At 41.6% G+C, this 27,636-nt stretch overlaps 1 protein-coding gene across 1 annotated transcript; it reads right to left on the bottom strand.

Annotated features, from left to right (window-relative positions):
- cfap221 (cilia and flagella associated protein 221) lies at nucleotides 1–27,594 on the bottom strand. Its single transcript, XM_063211934.1, has 21 exons — nucleotides 27,553–27,594; nucleotides 27,091–27,252; nucleotides 26,880–26,980; nucleotides 26,672–26,758; nucleotides 26,463–26,558; nucleotides 25,472–25,572; nucleotides 24,473–24,576; nucleotides 23,880–24,039; nucleotides 20,530–20,644; nucleotides 19,156–19,279; nucleotides 18,206–18,314; nucleotides 14,339–14,426; nucleotides 11,463–11,552; nucleotides 10,417–10,512; nucleotides 9,348–9,444; nucleotides 9,117–9,208; nucleotides 7,003–7,077; nucleotides 2,326–2,631; nucleotides 1,083–1,241; nucleotides 552–652; nucleotides 1–97 (listed from the first exon to the last, which is right to left on the bottom strand). The coding sequence occupies exons 2-21, from the start codon at nucleotides 27,218–27,220 to the stop codon at nucleotides 1–3; spliced, it is 2,328 nt and encodes a 775-aa protein (XP_063068004.1). The 5' UTR covers nucleotides 27,221–27,252; nucleotides 27,553–27,594.
- Nucleotides 27,595–27,636: the final 42 nt, after the last annotated feature.

Genomic DNA, 27,636 nt, shown 5'->3' with positions numbered 1-27,636 from the left:
TTACTGTCTGTGCTGGACCTCCTGCCTCATGTCATGAGGTAGGTCACGCAGAGGGGGCGGGGCCTCCGGTAACAGCACAGGGTTCAAGGCATCGGACCTAACGTACACAAATGTAATAATAATAATTAAAAAAAGAAAAGACAAAATAGATCAAACATGGAATCAACAACAAATGTAATAATTATTTTCACATTTTTGTCCCGTTTTACTGTAATACATATTATTTTTCCAAATGGTCTATAGTATGTCTTATGTGGATTAACTTGGACCCTGAGTCTGTTGAATAAAGTTTATCAGGTAACACTTTACTTGACGCCGGTGTCATAGCCATGTCATTACAGTGCCATAATGTACAGTCATAAACAACCTTGGGTTGTCTTTGCCATAACCAAATGTTACTTAAGGCCAACAGTCATAAAATGTTTATGACATGGACATAATGTTTATGACACGTGCATCACTGTGCCATGACACTGTTATGACACTGTAATGACATGCCTATAGCACTGGCCATAGTGTTACCGTTTATCATTATAATGAACCGGTCGTACATGTGCGGGGCCCAGCTGGTGGTGAGGGTTTGGCTGCTGGTCAGGATGGACAGGGCCGTGTTGGACAACTTGTTCCAGGTCATCACCCCGCCAATGATAGTCTGGGATCAACACAAACAACACCACAGTTACGCTACATTATACTGAACTACTGTACAAATGCAATGAAAGAAATCTCCTCAAGTAATTCTACAAAGACACAATCAACACTGAGCAATGCAATAAATCCGACTGAAGGGAAGTTTAGACAGAGACGGAGTGGAATTGAGGTGACAGACTGAGGTGCTTAAAATTCCAGAGACTTTACCTCTCATACTACTTAATTTTAAACTAAACTTAACTTATTTACTACTTAATGATGGGTAAATTATATTAACTTGGGTAAACTGACAAGCTTGGGCGCAACACAAGCCACAAAACTAACCATACTGTCACCATGTGCGCTACTCTAGAGATTTTATTGCCTGTTTTACAGGCCCACAGGAGGTGATTTACAACTGTGTACGAGTGGGAGAGACGAGAGGCCTTTACCGCTCTGTCCAGAAACCTCTTCTGCGTTCCCACTGTGTGGACTCCGGCGATGTCGCTCTTGGTCACCGTGTACTTGGGGAGGGGGCAGAGGTGGTACTCCAGATCGCACTCCATGTAGCTGAGGTTTGGCCTGTACGCGTGCAGACCAGGGCACGGGTTCTACAGGGAGAAATTAGATGAATTCAATGAATGGAAATGAATAAAAATGATTATGAATACAGCCTTCCCAATTACATAGATAGATCATTCTGTGGTGCAGCATGACAAAATGAGAGTCCAGCATCACAAATTGATTCACAAATATGCTTTACGATAGCGCTGTAACGATACACTCAACTCACGATTTGGTTTGCATCATGATCTTTGACCAACAGCTTGATATACCCCACAATTTAAAAAAAAATCTTTTAAATTAATTTATTTGCTTTGTTCACATTTGTCAATGTTATAAAATAATATTATATAAATAAAAACTATGGCCGTGTAGAGGTAGAACAGGTTACAAGAGGATACTAATAATTTTGAAAAAGTTAAAAAACAATGATAGTGCTTTGAAACTTGCAAGCACAATCACATCACATCATGTGGTTGTTGTTTTGTGGACTGAAGGGTAACAGAAATTGGAAAGGGCATACATATCATGATACTGCTTTATTGCTCCACGATACAGTATCATGACCGCATATCACGATTCCTCAGTTTGATACAATAACTCTGCAGCCTACATAAGTATAATCAGGGCTCCAAATTAACACCGGCCAACTGGCCGAGTGCTGGTGAAATTTCAGTGTGGCTGGTTGAACAGACCAACTTATACTACTAGCCACTTTGACCCATTAGTGAGTGAGTGTTTGGCTAGTGAGACTAACATCTACGAGCTATTTTGGCTGGTGTTGAACAAGTTAAGACAAGTTAATTTGGTAACACTTTATTTTAGGGATACATCTATTAGCACTAATACATGCAATGCTAATGCCTGTATAAGTAACTTGTAAGGCATGTACTAAGCAAATGCTAAGGCCTACTAGGTCCCTTATTGTGCATGAACAAGACATTTGCGAATACATGCTTAACAAATGTTTGATTTTGCTTTGTACATGCCTTACAAGTTACTTATACAGGATGGAACATTGTATGTATTAGTGCTAATAGATGTATCCCTAAAATAAAGTGTTACCGTTAATTTAGAGCCCTCCCTGTGTATAATCGCACAGTGGTGCTTTGATGCTGACTGTTGTCTTACAAATATCCTGAGTGGATGCGCAGGTGGCGGCTTGGCAAGAGCACCGGGCGCCCTGAAGGACAGATGGACTATCTCAGCCACCGCCTGCTCCATCTCCTTCTCAGCCTTCTCCTCTCGCTCCTCCTCCTCCCTCTTCTTCCTCCACTCTCTCCTCTGCTGGCGTCTCTTCCTCTCCTCTCTCCTCCTCCTCTTCTTCTCCTCGCGGGCCTTCCTCTCCTTCTCCTTCTCCTCCTCAGAGTTAGGCTCTGGAGGACATGGGGCGGGGCCGGGGGCGGGGCACATGGGCGAGCGGGACCCGACATCTTCCTGAAGGAATAATACAAGCTCCGTACTCAGTTGTATTTCAAATGGATTTAACATGTTGTTTTGTTCCCAGTCAGCTCATGGGGCTGTGAAAGCCAACACTTTGGACTGGGCTGTAATGGGCTGATCAAAGCTATTTTCCGATCCGCCTCGCATTCCCCCCTCGATCGCACATATGCTGTACCTCAGAATTAATGATAACCATAACCAATGGTGTGCTTGTCGACTTCACTTGGCAAGCGATTTTTGAGTTGTGTGTGTGTGCAAAAATATGTAATTATTTGGACTACACAACAGAAGTTGCGTGTCTGACGTGTAGCCACTTCAGCCGCGGTGCAGCGGTACCATTGAGAGTAAATAGAATGGAGGCCAAAATTCTATTTCATTGTTGAAGCCAAGCGTTGGCGTTGCTAAGGTGGAATGTAAGGTGGAATGTTCCCAAATCTGGCTTCAAAGCGTTGAATGGCAAATAGCGTTGATTTGGCCTCCATTCTATTTACTCTCAATGAGCGGTGCAGCGGTAGGGCTGGCTGTGCACCCTCAGTCTCAGTTCACGTCAAATACGTGAGGCGTGACCCTACCGTGGGTGATATGGTAGGGCACACGATTACCACACGGCCGACCCGGGTTTGATTCCCGGTCCGGGTCCCTTGTCGGTCCTTCCCCATCTCTCTCCCCCAGCTCACTTCCTGTCTCTCCTTCACTATCTTGTCTCACAAAAAACAATAAAGGCTGAAAAGCCCCCCCCAAAAAACTTAAATACGTGAGGCACACGGTGTAGTCTCTAATACAGTTAGAGATTACAACAAAAGCTAAAATAACCTTTCTTGCATGATGGGTGGTCTTAGAACGCAAATCCAAACCTTTAAAATTCACTGCTATCATATGTGAAATCCGCAGCACATGCCCAGCCTGACTCGCTCCATTGACTCCCATTCAAAATTTTGAGAGCTACAGCCCCATGGATCGGAAGTAGAAGGGCGTGACTTAGGTGTCCCATAATACTCTATTGTATTCTTTCTTTCTCTCTTTCTCTCTTTCTCTCTTTCTTTCTCTATCTATCTATCTATCTATCTATCTATCTATCTATCTATCTATCTATCTATCTATCTATCTATCTACTAGAGGTGCTCCGATTGCTCGGCTGCCGATCATGACCGGCCGATAATGGCCAAAAATAGCCTGATCGGTGATCGGAAAAACATGCCGATCAAAAAACCGATCGAGAGATATTAAATTCCTCACGCAACCATTTGCCTTTACACCTGGCGCTGCATGTAGGCGCTGGCTCTGCACAGCTGCAACTGCACCAAAAGAAGGCATCTTTGCTTGTCTATAACTTTTCGCCATCCCCCCCTTCATTTCCACCATTCATAACCATATCTGCATCAACAATGATCTGATTTTCCGATCCATGCGCCGTTTACCTGAGTGACAATGTAATTTGCGATTGAGTACTCGCCAGTGAGCCATGTTACGTTATAACCTGTGTAGTTGCCTTGGTCGGCACGCGACAACTTCACGTTGTCAGCACAAACATGTCAATTATTGTTTTCAAAGTTGTAATTGGCAGTCAGTCGATTAGTTTGATAGTCGGTGAAACACCAAACGGCGACAGATGTGGTGAAAACTTGAGAGAGAGATTCAGAACGGTAGTGGAGCACTGCAACTGTGGACGGTGACAGAGAGGGGAGGGGCTCTCCTCACGAGGCTGCTCATTTAAAGCGACAGGTTGTTTTTTTCTCGTATGTGGAAGACTATTTGATGTAATGTTTCAGTTTCAATTCAATCTTAAATAGTTTAGTTATTCTATGCAATAACTTATACATTGATTAATACTGTAGACTGTATTACCAACACTAGTCTGAAAGATAATAATAATAATAATAATAATAATAATAATAATAATAATAATAATAATAATAATAATAGCCTAATAATAGACATGTGCAAATTAAGATTGATTGGTTTATGGGCAGAAATGGTATTCAATAAGGATAATTAATAGGCTATTAAAAAAAATAGGAAATCATTTTTGTGATCGGCAATGATCGGTAATCGGCAGATAAAGATTTTTGGTGATCGGTATCGGTGATCGGACCCAAAAAATGGTGATCGGAGCACCTCTACTATCTACAGTCCCTCTTTTTCAACACTGCCTTTCTTGGCTAGGGCTTAGTTTGAAACTGGGCTGTTGTTTTAGAGACAACCCTATTTGAAAAAAATATATCAATTAAATATTCCAACAATAAAACATTACTAGTGTCTCATACATCATCAAGAGTAACACCAAAAACAAATAAAGACAAGACAAATCACGAGCTTACTGCACATGATGCTACCAACAGCAGAGAACTGTTAGTCCCAAAATGCCTCAAACTTCAGTAAAGAGCCACTTCACTGATTTGGGGGCCATTTCACAACAGCAAGTGAATCAACTCAAAAGTGACAGTACTCCCGTGTCATGTCAGCAAAATAAAGCATCTCTCATGCTATGTCCCAGCAATCAACTTTCACAACATACTTGCATTTTACAACATGTTTACTCAGTTTTATTACAGGGACAGTGGATCGGCTGAGCTGAAGAAGAAGAAAAACGAGAAAAAAAACATCCAGCCATTCCTGCTCGTGCTGCAGACAGGGTTGCCAGATGAGAATGATTTCCAGCCCAAAAAATGCTAAAAAACCCACCTGAAACCACTAAAACCCACCCAATTCAAACTGAATTCTATTGATAATGATTTCTAATAGCCACAAAGTTGCAGAAAACCATGCCCAAATGCCCATTTTACCAATTTCTATCCCTCTGTCCACCAGACTCTGCCTGATGAAGGTCTAAGGACCGAAAGCTTGCAAGTCAAGTAAAGCTTCTTTGCACAAAAATAGACCTGAAGTGTGCGGATTGCCTTCTTTTTATACAGAGATTTCTACTGAATCCTGCACCTTCTAAACAGATGAGCGGTGGCCTATCACAACCAATTTCTATCCCCAAACGCCCATCCTAAGCAGCCTAATTGGGCGGGAAACTGCGCAATCTGGCAACACTGGCTGCCGATAGGATGTGCTTCAGGTGGCTGTCTGTTCCCCTCTCTCTCTCTCTCTCCGTGTTAGCTGAGAGACGGAGAGCATTGCCATGGCCCAGCAAGAGACCCAGACGGAAGACAGCTCTTTAAAATGAATTGTGTTTATGTTACGGCCATTAAAACCGGGGACCTTGAACTTGGCGGGATACGAGTATTTATGGCTGTTATCGATGGGAACGTTAGAAAAAAAAAGAAAAGAAAAAAAGAGGAATTTCATAAACATGCCGAGCTAAAGATAGTTGTCTGAGTTGTGTACACAGGCCTTACCAGACCCCACACAGATGAGATGAGCACCGAGATCACTGTGGTAATACTGGGCAACATCACGCCACTCCTCCACGTGTGCTTATTTCTACAGAGCGTTATTGACTGGTGTAAGACTTCATCAGGAGTGAAGAGTAACTAAATACATCCATTGTAGTTACTGTGATGAAGTAGTTTTTAAGGAGTAATTTTGTATTTTTAACGTGTAATTTTACTTTAGCTTCGAGTACATATTCACTCACGTATTTCACTTTGACACGACATTTTAACTTGCCACGAGTATTGAGTAAATCAGATTGATAGAGAGAAAATGAAATGGAGGGACAAAAAAACTGCCAGAAATGAAAGGAAATTGTGTGGGCTTGCACATGGCGTTTTGAGAATTGTATGCTGGTAAGTAACCTACTATTAGGAAAATGAAGGTCCGCAACACTGTTTGATGCTCCCAAAAATGTAATGGACGTTACACTGTGATGAAGGACTGAGAGTCCGGGAGCATCATTCATTCATTGTTTTTTCTTTATGGTTCACATGTATATATTTTATTTTCCCACGGCTTACGTGGCAATTAGCTGACGTCATGACTGGTCTTTTTAAAAACCACCCTGCCTACGTCCTCTGTAAAGACGCTGAAGAAGGCTTAGGCCGAAACGTCTGTCTGTCTGCCATGCTAACCCAGTACTAAAACTGCAAGAAATTGATCCGGGAGTGCGGCTTTTTTACCATACATAGTCCGGGAGCATCAAACAGTGTTGTAGACCTTTAGTTGTCTTTCAGTTGTCTTGTGTTTGGTCCAAAATCTGTGCAACTGATGTGCGCGCATTCTCTGACTTTTTGAAATAACCTACTATACCTTCAATCAATTTGTTGGATGATTAGTGCTATGCTTCCTGTGACCCTTCACAACATTCGGAGACCAGGTCAGTCTGACCAAGTTGGCTATCTTGCGAAATAGGCCACTGACAGCCGTAATGCCGCAATGGTCACTGATGTAGGCATTATACTGTATGTAGGCATTATACTGTACCTTAGGTCCACCAGAAAGGTCTTTTGTTGACACATCAGCTCCTGAAAGTTCTTCAGAAAGTGGTCCACATACACCCTGCGAGACAAAGGCAGAAATAATTGAAAGATTTTTTTTTTCCCACATGCAAATCCACAAAAATATTTACAGTATGTGTAGGCCTACAGAACTTTTACATGCACAGTCTATATACAGTTGAGGACGATATTATTAGCCCCCCTCCTGAAATTAGACATTTCTCTTGATTTCTCAGTAAGAATGACCATTATTAACCGTTTCTGTTATTCTGGAAACAAATACACTGATGGAGATAATGTTCAATGAGTTGAATTTGGCTTTTTCTATTGTTTCAATGAGTTTAAACAAAAAAGGACAAAAATGACAAGGACAAAATTATTAGCCCCCTGATCATTAATAGTTAATATGGCGCCATTTATGAACCAAAACTGACAACAGGCTCTGATAAGTTGCTACCTAGGTTGGCACATGCCCCACTAGGGATTTTGGCCCATTTCTTCACTGCAAAGTGTTCTAGCTGGTCCAAATCGCATGGATGCTGAGCATAGACATTAACCACAGACTCTCAGTGGGATTGAGGACTGGACTATGAGCGGGTGATTCCAATATCATGGTTTTAGTGTCCTTGTAGAACCTCTGAACTAATCTAAATGTATACTTTGGGTTACAATGTTGTTGGAAGACCCAGCAATCCAGATTCAGACCCAGACTCCCTGTGTCTGAGGCTGAATAACAGACTAAACGTGATGCCCCACCACTGTGTGTAACTGTGGAAACTGCTTGGCCTCATTAGACCAAAGAAGCATTGGACACCTGCCTAGATGATTGTTATTGACCTGGCCTCACCTGGAGGTTTTTCCCTTCCAAGAAAGACAGTTCTTAGGGCTTGTCATCATATTGGGCTTTGGGGCCATCATCACAGAAGAACCCCTTTACTAAAGGCAGTGCATATCAGAGTGTTATTGAGCTTTGCCTGTGAACATTTGAAAGTCAAAAAGGAGTTTTGACCGTCTCTGCTTTCATCTGATGATATTCAATTGCACCTGCTTTGATGCATGAATTCTGCATTTGTCAGGTGAAGAAAGGGATAGGCCTTGAATCGTTATAAGATGGTTCCACAATTAAACATGGAGGTGGATGCATCATTCTGTGGCAGCCTCAGCCACAGGAAACCTTGTTTGGGTGTACGGCACCATAAAAACTGAAAATTATGATAGAATGTGGAAAGTGACCTGCAAAAATATGCTCATAGAGGGAGCTAAGCTCTTCACTGGACCTTTCAATAAGATAATAACCCAAAACTTGCATCCAAAATAGTTCAAATGTTCTTCAAGGATACTAAAACCATGGTCTTGGAGTGGTTCAGACCTCAATCCTTCAGATAGTATTTGAAGAGTGCTGAAAATGAATGTCCATCCTCAACATCCATGCAATTTGGACCAGCTTAACTATTTGCAATGAAAAAATGGGCCAAAATCCTTGGTAGGACATATGCCAACATAGTTAACAACTAATCAAAGTGCCTGGTGTCAATTTTTGTTCATAAATTGCACTGTATTGACTATTAATGATAAGGGGGCTAATAATTTTGTCCTTGCCATTTTTACACTTTTTTGTTTAAACTCATTGTGAAAACGGAAAAGTCCAAATTTAACTTATTGGATACTATCTCCATGGTGTATTCGTTTCCAGAATAACATACATATATTGAAAATGATCATGAAGAGATATGTCTAATTTTAGGAGGGGGGCTAATAATATCGTCCTCAACTGTAAATATGTATGATTTTAAAGACAGCTGTCGAGGAATAGCTAGTTGATGAAAACTGGCTAGAGTATGCTTACGGTAGGGACATTTAGCTAAGCGAAGCGAAGCTAAGCGAACAGGAGCGAAGTGAAGTTTAATATCATGCAAATGAGGAGCAAATTTTGCCTGCATTGTCCAATCAAATCAAGACCAAGACTGTTCCATTCCATTTGATTGGCCGGCCCGCAAGGACCTGATGACGGTTGAGCTGTCAGAATGGAACACTGAATTTCGCGTCTATTCACTTCGCTCATTTCGCCTGCCGTGTGTCCCTAGCTTCCGTTACTCCCACCTGCTCATCTGTGGTCTCCAGCTGTTCTGCTGGCTGGTCCACATGACCGTCTGATGTCACCTTCTCTTCTGAACCAGGTTCATCCTCCACCTCTGAGACAGATACAAGCATAAAACATTAAAAAAAATTACACTCCTGTTGCTTCATACCGTACATTTTTTTAAAAGAACCTATATACAATTTTATTTTTAAATTTTTTACAGCACTTTGCATTTTTTTTTTTGTTCATACCATTCAGATTGTCGGTTGCTATGAGCAAATTGTCTTCATTCCCTGATGACTGCCTGAGAAGGGCAAGGCGTCTGTTCATGCGACAACGCAGGGCAATCTGAAAACAAGACGCACAACGCACAATCATGAAACACAGAAATACTGTAAAAACACAAACAGTGTACAGTCAGTGTATATCATCACAATTTACCTACTGTAAACAGACTTACAAATTGACTGCAACTTAAAGGTACACTGTGTAAGATTTTTAGTTGTTTATTTCCAGAATCCTTGCTACCCATTCACAAATGTTACCTTTTTCATGAATACTTACCACCACCATCAAATTCAAAGTACAATGCACTTTTCATACATGTAAAGGGTGATCTTCTCCATGGTCCGCCATTTTGAATTTCCAGAAATAGCAATTTTTAGCTGCAAAAATTACTGTACTTGGGCCATACTAAAAATATTAGTTTATTACTTAGTAAACTCATGAAAATATCAAATTTGGCAATAGGCAGCCCAGTTTCAATGAGCAGCATACAGTAGTTGCAGTACCTTTTTTGACCATTTCCTGCACAGTGTACATTTACGTAAAGGAATACTGAATGTACATCTGCACTGGGAAAAATATTTTTGATATACCAAGTCAGTTTCACAAAGGGACCTGCTGAATTGAGCAGGGACAAAAGTGGTGGTGGTTTGTGCATGTGTGCGCGTGTGTATCTGTGTGTGTGTGTGTGTGTGTGTGTGTGTGTGTGTGTGTGTGTGTGTGCGCGCCTGCTGGAAGGTCCTGAGTGCCCTGTGTGTGTGTGTGTGTGTGTGTGTGTGTGTGTGTGTGTGTGTGTGTGTGTGTGTGTTTGTGAGTGTGTGTGTGTGGGTGTGGGTGTGGGTGTGGGTGTGAGTGTGTGTGGGTGTGGGTGTGGGTGTGGGTGTGGGTGTGAGTGTGTGTGTGTGTGTGTGTGTGTGTGTGTGTGTGTGTGTGTGTGTGTGTGTGTGTGTGAGTGTGTGTGTGTGTGTGTGTGTGTGTGTGTGTGTGTGTGTGTGTGTGTGTGTGTGTGTGTGGAGGGGGGGCGACCTCCCGTACCTTTCGAGCTGCCTGCTGGAAGGTCCTGAGTGCCCGGTGCCTGATCTCAAGATGGCTTCCAAAGAAGATTTGGAAATTGGGAACACAGTCTGGCACCTGAGAAAGAAGAAGAGAAACATGATATTTACATGAACACAACAGTACATAGTGCCGTCAACAATAATCGATTTGGCAATGCAATGCAATGCGGGGCATGGACAATTCAATTCAATGCGGCAAGTTCTATAATCGATGCGGCAATTTTTTCAAGTTTCAATTACTTCCGTGGATAGTATCTGACTACTTGTATTGCCTCATCATGACTGCTGAAACATTTGCTTTGCTTTCAGTAGAAATGTAATGCATTGCAATGCATTGTAAAATTGCATCGAATCGAATCGAAACCTCCTAAATCGTAATCGAATCGAATCGTGAGGGCAGTGCCAATGCACATCACTAACAGTACATACAACCAAATACATATTGTTGTGGAGATGACCTCATTCACAAATTCCAGTATCCTGTATAGATTGAGTCCAAAGTCCAGGGGCGCTGATAAAAATGTTGGGCCTTATGAAAGATTACAATTTTGGGCCCCAAAAATGACAAATTATGTTACTGTATCAGCATCCTTCCAGGGGCAAGTCAGAGCTGTTCGGCCCTTAGAATCTGTAACACCTTACCCCCCTCGTGGAACCCATGCTTATGTCTGTCTAGCAGTTATAGAGTTGTGATTTTGCCTCAGTGCCAGCTAAATGTACACTAGGTAGGATGCCACTGATAATAGAACCTGCCTGCCCAGGCTGTGCCCTCCTAGGGAAGCAACACCTTCAGCGTTGCTTCTAGTCAGGCCAAGAGCAATACAAATATCGTTTCTGAGCTCCAGAAAAAAAACGGGAAACCCTCCCACTTTGTCGGGAAGCAAAAAAAAAAATTAGCAAACCAAGGGACGCGGGTCAACCATACCGTTTGGGAACTGTTCATTGTTATTGCTCTTGGTCAGACCAAGTCTCGGAGAGATTTTAAAGTCGATGATAATCAGGTTAGTACCACCCTGCCTACATTACCTGGCCTGCGTTGCGGACCACCCGCCTTGTTGAGAGGTTGGTCTGAGTCTTGGTGAAGTCATCCGGGTCCGTCAACTCTCCATTCTTGATCTGTATAGCAGGACAGAATCACAGCATGGCAGACCTTAAAGTGACTTAAAACAAATTGCTTCCATCATAAATTGATGCCCCAGGGCCTAAGCTTTCTAAAAATATATAATATGTCTGTGTCTTAAGTATATTGGTATATTGTAATATCCAATTGTTATCATACAAGCTGTTTCACTTGTTTTTTCCAATTATGCTTCAAGGGTAGCCTTAGAATGTTCTATATGGGGGGTTCTATAAGGCACTCTATGGGGAAAAGAGTTACAGCAGGGGCGGAGAACCACGAAGGGAGACTTCAATCTCCTCCAAGGGCCGTACTATGTACACAAACCAGGATTTCCCCCTGCACTTTAGGCCTACATTGAAGGCAGTCACCTTTACAACAGACCCAACTTTCTCTACGTCCATTGAACCTGCACTACTACATCTGTGACTGAACTTTCAACCTGCACTAACTCAAAACATACACACACACACACACACACACACACACACACACACACACACACACACACACACACACACACACACACACACACACACACACACACACACACACACACACACAAGCACACTGCACTTTCTGCACTAAACCCAAACATACACACACTGACACACAACTCATACTCACACACATACACACACACACACACACACATACACAGGTACACACACACAGACGCACACCGCACTTTCTACCTGCACTAAACACACACACACACACACACACACACACACACACACACACACACACACACACACACACACACACACACACACACACACACACACACACGCACACAAAACACATACAAACACACACACACACACACATACTGCTGCTGGTGTATTTAATAAAAACCTTTTTTAATTATTTATTTCTTCAAATGCTACTATTACTATCAGGATCAAAAAATGAGAATAAATTCTCTGACTAAGGCACTCCAAATTAAAATGTCTTTATTAATATGACAGGTCCTACATGGACATATTAAAAACAAGGCCTTGTTTTTAATATGTCCATGTAGGACCTGTCATATTAATAAAGACATTTTAATTTGGAGTGCCTTAGTCAGAGAATTTATTCTCATTTTTTGATCCTGGAAGTACTATACCTTGGACTAAAGAGCACCCAAACCCAAGAAGCCAACAAACTATCTGGATAAGAGCACGCCATACTCCACAAACTGCTACTATTACTATGTCAGAACGCCATAAAGGACTTTTAGAAAAAGCACAACAAAATACCTCCTCTTAATGTATGTTCTCTACAAGTCTTCTGTTGTCCAGTCTTGCACTTTAAATGTCTGTATGAGCAATGTCTACGTCCATACTGTCTATGTCCATGTATGAGTACTGTCTATGTCTATACTGTCTATGTCCTTACCTAGATTAGTCTATGTCTGCATGGGAGAGCAAGAAACGCAATTTCAAATTCTTTGTATGACCAGTGTAAAGAAATTGACAATAAACTTGACTTGACTTGACTTGACTTGAATATAGCTTACTTGTATTGCAAATTGAATTTCTGAGATATGTCATATCTTATCTGAAGCTGCATAACATTAAAATTATGTTGGGGGCCGGATAAAACGGCTTTAAGGGCCGCAAATGGCCATCGAGACGTAGGAAAACAAAGCCTTTGATAACATTTTTAGTCATCTAATGTGAGGTATTTACGCCATAACAGCCAAAAGTGCTTTATTAATATCTGAAGAGAGGCCTGCTGTAGCGGTATGAGGCCTGAGGACTGATACCATTCAGAGGAGGGCGATGAGGCCAAAAATCATAATCTCTTGTATGCCATATGGCCAATCCAGTCACGCATCTGGCATATTTAGAGGAAAAGAAGGCAGAATTGGCGCCTCATAAACTATGAAGGGAGTAGATGCAGAGCACAAGCAGATGGAAGACAGGACGCGTCGGAGGGAGGGAGGAAGTGCTCTTAAGTGGACCCGGCATGTCCTGTCCAACGTCTCAACGTCTTGCCTGCATGGCTCGCACAAATGACCACGCAAAACAAACAATCTTGTACCATTCACAACATTGACAGACCCGGCAGGCTAATAAGCAGAGGAGGTTTGGACCACATAAATTACTGCAAAAAAGAAAAAAAGATCGAACTTATCGCAGAGCTGCATCTAGAGCAGACGACGTCACAGAAATGGTAGCTGTCTGTAGCTTGGCAGAACTACGGTTGCCAGATGTGACTGCTGATTTCCAGTCCAATAAATGCTCAAAAGCAGGCACTAAATCCTGCCCAATTCGAACGAAATTCTATTGAGTCCTATGGCCATAATCTACAGGGGGGGAACTGGATAACATCTACTTCGGAAGACCACATGAATGCACAATAGAGCTTGAAAGTGACGTCACTTCCCCCGATTTCATGGGACCTCAACAGCGTTTTTAGCCGAAAATCGTAGCATGTAATATACAATGGCGGTATTACATGATATTTCGATCCCCTTTGAGTTGTGTCACGAGCTCCATAAATGTTGTTTCTGATATATATATATATATTTTTGTACGAACCCCCAAACTTTTTAGAAAGCTGTGTTTCTTCACATTTTTCATGCAGACGGCCTCGGAACAAAACATTGATACTTCTGCATGAATAATCTTTATCTAGCCTCTTCAACAGCATATTTGTAGCCCAGTGCATATAATGACTGAGATCAGAAGATATTTACTCGCTACCATGTTGTTAGATGGTCAGCTTAGGTCCCGTGAAATGCAGAACTAAGGGGCGGGACTTTCAAGCTCAATTACTTCACCTACAAACTGACCCTGTATTCGTGATGGGAAGAGGTCCTCTGCTCCAGGATCTTCACCCTGGCCTCTGTGGAGAGAGGGTCTTTGCCCAGGTGAACTTGCCTAAGGAGGGAACCAGGTGTGAAAAGCCGTCATGTACCCCCGGCCCCACACAACAGCTGGTTACCCAGATTGGCAGAGATGTCAAAAGTAAAAGTACATTTGCGGTGTAAGTACAACACTAGCATATGATATTACATAGCTGTTACACCAGTTAATCCATTGTACCTAATGAGGTGGATAGACTGTGTTGTTACTGAAAAACACTAAAAACCCATTGAGAGTCAATGTAAAAACCTAACAAGGACCCACCACAAATTTGATCCAATCAGTGCAGATGTAGCTGATCACAAGACAAGCACACAGGTCCAGTGTAGCTAGATTGGGTGCCTGCCCAATTGGGCTACTTGGGGTAAACGTCTGCGGGTAAAAACGGGAAAATGTGGCCATTTGGCGTTTTTTTCAGCCGTTTTGGACCCGTAAAAGTCAATGTAATTTGTTGAATTTGGGAGGAATTTAGCAGATTTTGGCGGCTTTTGAGAACCTTTTGGGCCGGATTTGATCAGACACATCTGGCAACACTGCACAGGTCTACTGGTTACTCAGAGAAGTTATTTGTATTGGAAGGAAATCGTGCTCCTATTTACTTTGCTTTTACTTTTACTTTTGACACCTGTGCAGACGCCGGGAACTACAGTGACTGGCCAGAACTCATTTGAAGTCATTGTGATATCATCAACTTCCCACATTTGTTCTGCCTTATCACTGTGGGATTTTGAGCTCTGGATAAGTAAGTTAGTTTGTTGGAGAAACCAGGGACGTGCACAGGAATCTCAAAGGGCAGTTGCTCTAACCTGAAGAAAGGGCAATCCTTTAATTTAGGGGCAACCCAATGTGGCTGCCCCTAAATTAAATGAAATTATGAGAAAAAGCCTTGATAGTTTTTAAACCTGTATCAGTCACAGAGATGATCAGTCTTATGCCTACCTGCCCTATGTGCAGAGGTCTGTGGCTCTGAGTCATCCTCATCTTAAATGAAATGAAATGATGAGTAGATTAATAGGCTAAATATGAGGATGCTTAATCAATTAACCCACTGTCATCTTTATAATCCTTGTAGCAGCCAAAGTAGACTTTAAGTTATAATAAATAGAACTAGTTTAAAAAATGGTTGAAATGATCATTTAATTTGAATTTGAAATTTCATTAATAGGCATATTCCATGATTAAAATGATGAATATTATATAGGAAAGCTAAAACAATAAGAATTCACAGGTTTAGGTCATTTGTTGGGTCTTTTGTAGCCTATATTAAAAATGTGTACTGTCGCTTTAAGAATTGACGAGCCGGCTTTCATTTCAGATCGCAAAGAACCGTGGCATGGGAGCGACCAGTTCTTATCTGTTGCTCTGAAGCTCCGAGCTTCTCGCAGACTTTATAACCTTTTATTTTCATTACAGATATTTTAGTTAGTTCATGCACATTTTGTAGGCCTATGTCTTGAGAAGAACAGTAAACGTCAGTTATCATGTGGAGTGGATTTATTTCAATTAGGCCTACATGGACATTGACAGTGGAAACAGTATCTTTGGGTCGGAGAATATATCAGCGTAAGAAAAAGCACTTTCCTAGCGGTCTCACCAAGATCAAACCTCTACAATCCTGAAAAAGATTCTCTGCCTCACCTGCACCTGTTCATTTTTTTTCGCAGCCAACTCTGCAGAGATGTGCTTCCTTTAGCTAGCCTACCCCCTTAAGTTCTCTCTTGCTTGATAAAACGACATGTCATCTGCATGTTTCTTAGTTGGGTTAGCCTTCCACAAAACAACCTGAGCCATGTAAAACGTTGACAATGACTGCAAGCTAGCTGGCTGTCGTTTTTCCCCAATATCTGAACGTGGCACACCGGCTGTCAGATTATTTAGGATCACTAAACCTCCGGCTTTAAGAGGCATTAATTGTGGTCATGTAGTGTAATACTGTGTAGTCTGCTAGTTTCCAGCTCACCTCAGGCCGCCAGGGCAGTCGCTCTACTCCCACGACATCTTCAACATATTTTGCGTCTCTGCCCTGGTCGCATGCATGCTTGCTCCCCCCTCCCTCCCATGTAGAGCTGCGCGTGCCCCCCGCAACGCACATGCTGCCCCTCCCTTTGCCTATCTCTCGAGGAGCAGGTGAATCTGAATTTGAAAACTTAATTTAGGAAGCTTCAATCAAAAATACGAATTGCAAAGCAAATCAGTTGAAACATGAAATCTTAGCCTATTTTTCCGAGGCATATCTACAGCTGGCTGTCGGGGTTTTTTGCTACCTAAACGTGGCGCTGGCTGGCTGTCAGATGTATGATAACTAAAAGTTCTAAACTCAACATTGTAATAGAGAGGTTGATTGTGAGCATATTTTGTACCCTAATATGTAGACTGTGTGTAGGGCTCTAGCCGACACCCAGGCATCTTCAAAATCTTTCGTGTCTCTTATAGGCGCTCAAGCGCCTGTCGCGTGCCTTCTCCCTCCCCACCGGAGTTGTTGCGTAGGCCTACCTCACATCGCTCGTGCCCATTCTCGACAGGTCTGATGAATTTGTATGACTGACTTAAGTCTTTATTGTACAAAACTTCAATCAAAATTATGAATTATAAAGAAATCAAATGATATTGAAATATGAAATTATAATTGCCAAATTATTTTCCCCTCCCTTGGAAGGGAAATATCAGCCAATGTGGGCAAAAGGGCCGTTGCTCGGGCACCGTGGGCAACTATGCTGTGCACGTGCCTGGGAGAAACCACATAGAGTAGCTTGCAATACCTGGAGACACTTGTGCTCAATGCCTTTTAGGTGCTGAACTGCTCATAGTTCAGGGCTATGTTTCTCAAAAAGTGATGTAGTATATTGCCTAGGGCAGTGGTTCTCAACAGGTGGGCCGTGACCCAAAAGTGGGTTACGGAGGCGTCATTAGTGGGTCGCGGAGCCGTGGTGTAAAAAAAAAAAAAATCGTAATTCATTGATTCGCTAAAAAACAACAACAAAAAAACATCCAACTTTTCCTACAACAATTTACAACTTTTATTTTGATAGGCAATTGAACTTGTGTCATCTGTTGTCATACACAAAATCAGAATGTTTATGCGAGATAGTAGCGTGCAACCAGCCATTTGAGTGTCGCAAAAAAAATTGGGTCGCGACCGAATGACAGTGGAAAATGGTGGGTCCCAAGACTGTTCCAGTTGAGAATAACCACTGGCCTAGGGGGCACCTCATACTTAGCTCTAAGTACTACTACTTAGGACTACTTACGTAAATGTTTTGGGGAAACTCAGCCCAGGACTATACACTCAAGCATTCAGGCTGGTCTATGCCAGAGCTTGATGGAGCACTCAAATACTTTTTTTTTTTTTTAATTTGGGTTCAAACATAATAAGTAGTGTTTCGATGCTGTGCGCCTTTTAGTACACTGGAAACTGTGATTGTTCAGCCTGATTATCATCGACTTTCAAATCTCTTTGGCATAACAATTAACATTTCCCAAAGGGCATTTCCCAAATGGCCTCCCTAGGTTTGCTAATGATTGTTTGCTTCACAACAAAGTGGGAGGAGTTGCCGTATTTGCGGGAACTCAGAAAGTACTTGCATTGACTCTTGACCTGACTGCTAGCAACACTGAAGCTGTTGCGTCACCAGGAGGGCACGGCCTGGCTAGTGATTGTTATCAGTTCTAAACATTGTGACTGTGGTCCCATGTGCACCTAGCCTGGGAACTCCCACACTGCCTTTAGTTCTACACAATCGTTTCGATCTCACTTGTGATTAGGTCTGGTGTTAACCAGGCAAATGTGCACCCACCATCGGAGGCGATTGGCTCTCTCCTCTTGGACGTCCTGCTTCACCTGCTTCTCAAAGAGGGCCTCTTTCACCTGCCTGCTCCTGTGCGCCACTCTCGTGTGGGACATCGCTGGGGGGGGGGGGGGGGGAGAAAAAGGAAGCAGTGATAATTAGCTGCAAAACTCATAATGAATACTTAGAATTTTATGGTGGTAAGGAATTCATGAAAAAGGTTACAACGAATGGGCAGTAAGTATTAACTCTGGAAACGGTGTTGCCAGATTTGTCTGATCAAAATCCGCCCAAAAGGTTCTCAAAAACCGCCAAAATGTGCTAAATTCCGCCCAAATTCAACAAATTACATTGACTTCTATGGGCCCAAAACGGCTGAAAAAAAACGCCAAATGGCCATTTTTTCCCGTTTTTACCCGCCGACGCTCATCCCAAGTAGCCCAATTGGGCGGGCACCCGCCCACTCTGGCAACACTGTCTGGAAATACAGCTGCTGGTAGTTAATTCTGCTCGCTCAAAAAATATTTCACAGTGCACCTTTAAAGGGACACTGTGCAGGAAATGGTCAAAAAAGGTACTGCAACTATGCTGCTCATTGAAACTGGGCTGCCAATTGCCAAATTTGATCTTTACATGAAAGTTTTTTAAGTAATAAACAAATATTTTCTAGTATGGTCCAAGTAGAGTCATTTTTGCAGCTAAAAATGGCTATTTTTGTAAATTCAAAATGGCGGACCATGGAGAAGATCCCCCTTTTCATGTATGAAAAGTGCAATTTCCCCAGTCATAATGAATACTTAGAATGTTATGGTGGTGGTAAGTATTCATGAAAAAGGTAGCATTAGTGAATGGGCAGCATGAATTCTGGAAATAAACAACTAAAAATCTCCCACAGTGTCCCTTTAATTCTGCTCGCTCAAAAAATATTACCCAGCGACCTTTAAATAAATGAATGCTACCTTCTTTAAGCTGGGTGATGCTGAGTCTGTCCTGATGCTTCATGAGCAGTTTGGCAGCCCCAGCAGGAGTCCTCACGTCTATCACGGCCTTTTGACACGGAGGAGGCTCCGGCTTCTTCTGCTCCTGAATGCCGCGTCACAAATAAAAAAAGTCGGGAAAGGGGGGGGGTGTTAGGGGGGGCACACATCTTCAAGCTCATGTAAATTAGTTCATCTGAACTGGAGCGTTGTACAGTCATTGTGTATGATTTGTTGGTAACACTTTACTTGACGCCAGTGTCATATGCAATGTCATTACAGCGTCAAAATAGTGTCCTGGCACAGTTACGCATGTGTCATAAACATTAAGTGACATTTGGTTATGGCAAAGGGTTGTCTTTGCCATAACCAAATGTCACTTAAGGCCAACAGTCATAAAATGTTTATGACATGGACATAATGTTTATGACTTATCTATGACTGCATCATGACACTATTATGACACTGTAATGACATGCTTATGACACCGGCGTCAAGTAAAGTGTCACCTACAAATCACACACAATGACTCTGTACGCTCCAGTAAGATGAACTGATTTAGATGATCTTGAAGATGTGTGTGTTTTTTTTTCTTCCTTCTTTTTTCTAGTCTTCGAAGCAAGACAGGGCCTTAAAACACACCAATGGAACTACTCAGGATTTGTTGATGACGTAAATAGAAGTATTGTGTACATCACATACGGTACGATACATGTCATTCATCCAATCGCATTTTTAGTCATTAGAGCAGTGTATGTATGTATGTATGTATGTATAGGAGTCTACACGTATATGTAGAGGAGTGTAAATGCATAGATATGTGTGTATGTATGTCTGAGGATGTTTATGAGTATGAATAAATGATGTTTACATGTATTGAGATATATATATGTAACTGTATATGAGATGTGAACCATAAAGATCTAACAGTACGGTAACACTTTATTTCAGGGATACATCTATTAGCACTAATACATACAATTTGCCTGTATAAGTACTTGTAAGGCATGTACAAAGCAAAATCAAACATCTGTTAGGCATGTATTCGCAAATGTCTTGTTCATGCACAATAAGGGATTTATTACCAATGTAACCTTAGTAAGGACCTAGTAGGCCTTAGTGTTTGCTTAGTACATGCCTTACAAGTTACTTATGCAGGCATTAACATTGTATGTATTAGTGCTTACAGATGTATCCCTAAAATACAGTGTAACAGTACTAATGCCCGAACCTGATGGAACTTACCTGTCTCACGTGAAAACAAATATCCTCATGGGACAATAAAGAATCTAATCTCATTTCCAATTCCAACATGATCTCTCAGAATTCTGATTCGCTGTAGTATAGGCTACCTACCTTGTTTTTAAGCTGGATTGGGGCTGCGCGAAGTTTTGGCCTCGTGGTGGTGGGTAAGGATAACATGGAGCCTTTCGTACCAGTTGTCTGCCCTCTGTCATGCTTCATCTGTTCACTAGAACAGCAACAACACACAAGGTTTTAACTTTAAACAATGATTTAATTTGTCATTTAAAAAAAATGTCATGGCTTCAGTCACAATTATTTTTCGAGAACAATGCAAAAAAAAACCTGGATTCTAACTCTATTATAATTGCAATAAAACACCTATATACTGTAATAATTTTAGTTGACGTGACCTTTAGCCTTGAAGCAGAATGTGTCTTTTGGTGTCAGAATATGTCAGAATATGCCTTGAAGCAGAAGTTGTATTTTGCTTTTTTAAGTCACCATATTGACCTGTCAATAAGTAACAGTGAAATACTAACTTCTCCCTCATTACTGTTTGAGCAAATATAATTTGATTCATCTTTTCAACAAAGGCAGTTTACAGTTCCTCAACATTTATTGGCCATTTGGCAGTTTGCGCTGCCAAAATACAGAACCACGATTGGCCCTATCTGTGTGTTTAAGTGGAGATATATCAATAAATCTCCTTGCCTTCCTCTATAAAATATCACCTCCATTTACCTGTGAACAGTTGCAGCCCACACATCTGAAGAATTTATGAAGGGACCTCTCACTAAGTACATGGAAATCCTTGTGCACAACTAGGGATGCACCGATACCGATACTGGTATCGGTATCGGCACCCGATACTGCTCATTATACTCGTTCTCGTACTCATCAAGCACTTGCCGATACCAGGAACTATACGGCTATTACACAAAACAATGCAAAATCTTGTGATGTTCTGTGGACTTGAAAGCAGCATGGAAAAAAAGTGCCACCTCATACATTTACTAACATTTAAATGTACATGGAAATGGACAATAAATGGAAAAAAAGAAGGCAATGCATTTATTTTCATTGTATTTTGGTGGTAAAAGGTATCTGTATCGGTATCGGTACTCTGTATCGGCAAGTACACACATTAATGTACTCGTACTTGTATCGGTTTTCAAAAAAGTGGTATCGGTGCATCCTTAAGGGCAGATTATAGTTAAGCAACGGCGCCTGTTGCTGACGGTCGCTAACCACTGTTGATGTTATAGATCTGCGCACGAGGTCTCATGTCGTTAGCTACATTTGGCTTCATAGCTACAAGGCTACAGTACAGTAGTCAGACTGGAGGCATTGTGCCGCGAGTGCTAAACTGATGTATTGTTTGTTTGTTACTTACTAATTCAGTCATTGTAGCTTCATTTATTTACAAAGACTAGAAAGAAAGTGTTCGTATTCCACAGAATATTGACAGTTTGGCTCTCGTAAACTACCGGAGAACTGTGCCGCCAGGAGAACAAGGAAGTAGCGAGACGACCAATCACAGCGCCTTTTCTCTGCGACCTTCGCAACCGTCTGTCGCGTAGTCAGGATTTTTTCGAGGCGCGCGACGACGGTTGCAGAGCCTCTGCGCGGGGGGTGTGGTCGCGCACAGACGGTTGCACAGGCTCTGCAACCGTCAGCGCCAATAAGTATATATTGCATTTATGCACATCCTTTCAGTTGTCCAGGTGCAGGTCTAAGGCAGGAAAACTTGATCAATGTAAAAAGTTCGGTAACACTTTAGAATAATGGATGCAAAAAAGCATTATAAAGACTTAATAAATAATTAACTATTGATGAACAAAACATTAACAAACGTTTGTAAATGACTAGGAAATGTAAACAAATGCTTGTAAATGACTAGGAAATGCTTTGTTAATATTTTATATTTATGAAACATTTACAAGTTGCTTGTAAATGAATAAAATACTCTGTTATAAGGTGTGTAAAATCTTGCAGATATCATTTGTAGATATCTTATAAAGCATTAATAAAGCTTAGTTAATAATAAAAACATTTGTTAATGTTTTATTCATCATTAGTTAATTATTTACTGAGTCTTTACTAAGGAACATTATTATAAAGTGTTACCGAAAGTTCATTACATTGAACGGGAACCTGATGATGAACTGGGCAAAACGCGTTGCTCACTCCGAAAAGTAAAGTAGGAAAAAGAACAGTAAGGAGTGTGCGGTGTCTTTTGAATTTTGTTTATGGTTCACCTTCTCCTGCCTCACACCTGCACCTGCATTGCTGAGGGCTTGTGCACAAGGACTCTCTTGAACTTTGCACCTCCACAGTAACTTACTTTGAAAAGAAATCAGGTCTGGAATATTTAGGTATCTCTGCATCAGTAACACTTTGATACCGTTTGATTGTGAACCTATGGGTAACACATTTACCCTTTTGGCTGCCCTTCTCTATCACTATCTCTCGATCTCTCTCTCTTTTTATAAAGGATAATCCATCATTAGGGTTTGAACCGTCCGTTCTCATGGGAAGCAGTGGCCTTCTCGTCTGCCAACATTGTTCAAATGCCAATTTTATGTAAACCGAAATTATGTTGACGGGAGATCACAGGAAAGACAGGCAAGACACTGGTGTGTTTCTTTGTAAATGGACAGTAATGCAAGGAGTTTGTTTGACATCAGCTGGTACATGGTGGTCTCGTGTTCCAAGAGACCTATTTTTAGTCAGCCAACGACAAACAAGCCAGCCAACCCATCTTTTCATAGGACATCACGCTTTGTGTAGCGCTGTTATAAAACCCAACTAATTACTTGGGCATATTTTTTTTCCTTGTGTCATTTACAACAATCTGGGCCATTCGATAACATACACTACAGATTTGCTTTCGAGACTGATTATGTTTCAATCCCTGTCATTGTTTACATTGTTCTTTATCGCTGTCTATGTTTGCACTGAGGTAGGAGCCACAGGGCATGTAGACATGATGCTTTAGTGGTGGCTTTGCCCTGATTGTTCATAAGTTTACTGCAAACACAGACGGCGTTACTGTTTTATCAGATAGAAGAAACACATATGCCAGATCAGAAATGGACCTGTGTCATACAGTATGTGTGCAGTCATAAAACTGATTGGAAATGAGACTGCTGGTATTTCAATAATCGAATCGCTGCCTTAAGAAAATATTGAAGAGTTCAGATGCAAAAACCTCTAACTCCATTTCTGAAGACCTGCACTTCTACATTTTTAGAGAACCCCCGTTGTTGGTTTGGTTTACATTCATGTAGTTGATAATACATATAAATAGTTATATTACATAAATAAAATAAAAAATATACAATTTCAATAGCTTTGTATTAAATGAAAATGAATTAAGATTATTCTCTGAAAAGGCACTTAGGGAGTTTTGCATCTGAACTAATCTTATCGTCATGGAGGCTGTGATCTACACCCCCTACCTGGGTGGCAGTTTGGGCAGGCAGCGGCCACTGAGGGTGCACACGTATGGCCTGGAGTTGAACTGCGAGATGACCAGCTGAATGGTGACCTGGGCCGAGCCGTGCTGGAGAGGCGCGTACGTCACCACCACCGCTGATGCATCTCTGGCTGGGATGACGCCTACGATGAACACACACACACACACACACACACACACACACACACACACACACACACACACACACACACACGGACACGCACACACACACACGCGTACACACACACACACACACACACACAGGCAAGATACTGTTTACACCACACCTCTTCCACCTGTGCTGTTGCAGGTATAAACAGTGAAGTAAGGCGGGCATGCAAGACACACTACATGCATGGTAAACATAGTGTATGCACAGTACAGTAGTTAGATTATTTTTAACCCCCCTACATATAAGTGTGAAAAACACCAGCGCAAGTGGACAAACCTGACCACCAACTTGAAAATCGTCATAATGGTATGCAAAAATGTGAAAACGGTAAACAGTGTGAAACAAATTCAACCACTTCCTGATGCCCGATTCTTTTTGTCTCGTGTATGTACGTACTGTGGTACCTGAAAGTGGCTGTATGGAGAAAGCCTCGCTGGACTCAAGGCAGAACACCTCAAACTCAAAGTCCACAGGGCAGCTGCAGCTCAGGGGGATCTCATAAGACACACTGAAGGACAGAGAGTGGTGTCAAAAGGAAAAGAAAACGTCCGTAAATTCATAGTATAAGTACAACACTAGCACATGACATTACATTGCTGTTACACTAAAGTAAATTCAGTACAGTAGAGTAGAGTAGAGTACTTTTATTAATCCAGAGAGAAATGAAGGTGTCTGACAGCTTACAGGCATATAACTACACAAATACAAAACAATCACAAAGACCTCATACACATTAGTGTAATTCATGGTGTAAGTACAACATTAGCACATGATATTCCATAGCGGTTACACCATTCACTGAAGAAGACCAAGTATGGGATGGCATGAGGTTCATCTTCAGCTTTTACCTTGTGCTTCCACACACTCAAGAGAATGGCAAAAAAAAAACTTCACATCACAAGTTTGAGGTGTTTTGGCTTTGCCCAAATATAATTTCAAAAGCTAATTTTGATACAGCTGTTTCTTGACACTCAAGTATGCATGTGTGTGTGAAGTGTGTGTGTCTGTGTGTGTGTGTGTGTGTGTGTGTGTGTGTGTGTGTGTGTGTGTGTGTGTGTGTGTGTGAAGTGTGTGTGTCTGTGTGTGTGTACAGGTAGGTGTGTATCATTGAAGGCCTCACATGCATGCATTCACGCACTAATTTTACACTCGAAAATGGTACTGGAACCACTGAAACAGCTCTCACTCTCTTTCACACACACACACACACACACACACACACACACACACACACACACACACACACACACACACACACACACACACACACACACACGTCTCAAAATACCCTCATACTACTAATTAGGGAAATGTAAATTGACTGTAGCGTACAGAAGGCAAGGCAAGGCCAGGCTCCACAAACAGAAAGCAGGCATGATATTTACTGTGTCCTTTAAGCTCACCTTTGTCCCAGAGAGACGGCAGGTAGGCTGACATGTGATGGGATATCCAGATCATCAATCACGGGGTAAGCATGGATGGGAATCAGTAAATTTTCTTCACTCTGCCAAAATACAGTGAATAATCCGTGAACCATTCAAATATGCGTACCAATAAAAATAACATTATGATGAAAATGAAATGATGGTGAAAAATTACCATGGAAAAAAAACACTTTTGGTAGAATATGTCAGATTGTGGCCAGAGCCAGCATTGCAATAACTTACTGCTGGTCTAACCAAAGCTAAAAATCTCTTCCCCTCCTTTTAAATCCACCTCTAACAATTATGTTCTTTTTTTCTCATGTGTTAAGCACTTTGAGTTGCATCCCTTGTATGATACAGTGCTATACAAATACAATTATTATTATTACTATTATTAAAAATGTTTGGACATTCAAAATGGTGGACATAGAGATGATCCACCTTTTTCATGTATCGAAGAGTGTAACTTTCCCTAGCCAGGCCGTGCCCTCCTGGTAATGCAACACCTTCAGCATTGCCACTAGTCAGGTCTAGAGCAATGCAAGTACCTTCTGAGCTCCCGAAAAATCGGGAACCCCTCCCACTTTGTTGGGAAGCAAACAACCATTAGCAAACCAAGGGAGGCAGGTCAACCATGGCGTTTGGGTCAGACCAAGTCTCGAAGAGATTTGAAAGTCGATGATAATCAGGCTAAATTTTCCCAGTCATAATGAACACTTCTCCTTTTTGGGAAAAGGTGCCCTCAGCCTATAAAACCCTAAATATCTCAGCCTCCGAAGCATATAAAAACATAAAATAAATTGCATTTAAGAGCTAGGACCCTCATATGCATTTGTGTTAAGCTTAGAAATTGATAGTGATGGCAAATATTCACGAAAAAGATGGGCTGCATGAATTCTGGATATAGCCTTTTAAAAATGTCACACGCTCTACCTTTAATTAAGGGGCAAAACTGTTCACCAATCATTACCTTGCAGTGAATGCGTATGCAATCATAGAAATACCGCCACTCATCAGGGAAGAAGCTCAGTTTTAATGTGTAGCAAAGTCCTGGAACCAAGCGATCCTGAGGAAGAGAAAAAATAGAGAAATATTAGTTAAGACATACACTGTGTCGAGTCCCAAGTTCAAAGATTTTGGGATTATAACCAGGAATCAGGATATAGCATGAAATAAGACCTTTTTAGAGTATGCTGTCTGAAAGTACTTTGTTTGAGTTGGAATAATATGGATGTCCATGACATCTGAAGATATGTTGATGAGTTTCTGCAAGGAAAAAAATGTTGAGGTGCTTTAGCTTTAAACCATATTTTTTAATAACTTCAACAGTTGAACATTTTCTTTTTTTGCATTTCTGAATTAAATCGTATATCTAAATGTGTCTTACCAACACTTGCTTGTAATTCTGCCCCACTTCAAATCCATTGAAATGTATCTCTGATGGCTCTGCTTGAATTTGGTTGTTGCTTTTCAGTGTTGAAAAGCTCTCTGTAAGACACAGACAGAAGTTTGGGATTCTTCACCACAAAAATCAGGCTATGGCCTCTGCTATGTTATGTCATGTCATGCCTTTGTGCTGAGCAAGGAATTTCGCTTACTGGTTGCAAGAAGATGATGAGGGACATCTGTGGCCCTGGCATCCTCAACCAGCTGAACCAGCGGAAGCTGAGCCTTCTTCCTGGTTGTTTTGGTGAAATTTTCACGGACACACTGAACCACCTCCATCATTAGAGGCAATGATTCTGTCTAAGTTTCCATTTCTGCCAAATAAAATATCAGTTGATATTTTAACGTAGTCTGTTGTGGATGCGGGGACATTGGCCTTATGGCAACTGGTGCTAGCTTAGCCTAAAGTTATCGCTCGAGGCATTCTACTACAGGGTGGCATGAACTTTGCGGACCCAGCAGCATGATTGCGATCTGGCATGATTTTAGTGTGCACTTCCGCGATTTACAATAACAGCAAAAACACCGATTAGGTCATTTTCAAATGCCTAATAGAAGTAAACACTACAAATGTGCAAACTGTGTAATACTAGCTAGCAATATTGTCAACTCACCTGCTTGTCGCTGTGTATCACCTCCTTCAAACATTAACGTCACCATGGTGATGGTGTGTGTGAAGGCAAGTAGAGCGCAGTCCT

The sequence above is a fragment of the Engraulis encrasicolus genome, chromosome 12, assembly GCF_034702125.1.
Source record: "Engraulis encrasicolus isolate BLACKSEA-1 chromosome 12, IST_EnEncr_1.0, whole genome shotgun sequence".
NCBI lineage: Eukaryota > Metazoa > Chordata > Actinopteri > Clupeiformes > Engraulidae > Engraulis > Engraulis encrasicolus.
Note: the sequence above shows the minus strand (reverse complement) of the source record. Positions and strands in the feature narration are given on the sequence as shown.

What these genes read in the sequence shown, in the direction of transcription:
- cfap221 (XM_063211934.1), bottom strand. Translation starts at nt 27,220, where the DNA reads ATGATGGAGGTGGTTCAGTGTGTCCGTGAAAATTTCACCAAAACAACC. An exon ending in CATCACCCAGCTTAAAGAAG is followed by an intron (nt 18,315 to 19,155) that starts GTAGCATTCATT and finishes CCCCCCCCCCAG; the next exon opens with CGATGTCCCACACGAGAGTG. An exon ending in ACCAGCTGGGCCCCGCACAT is followed by an intron (nt 98 to 551) that starts GTACGACCGGTT and finishes TGTGTACGTTAG; the next exon opens with GTCCGATGCCTTGAACCCTG.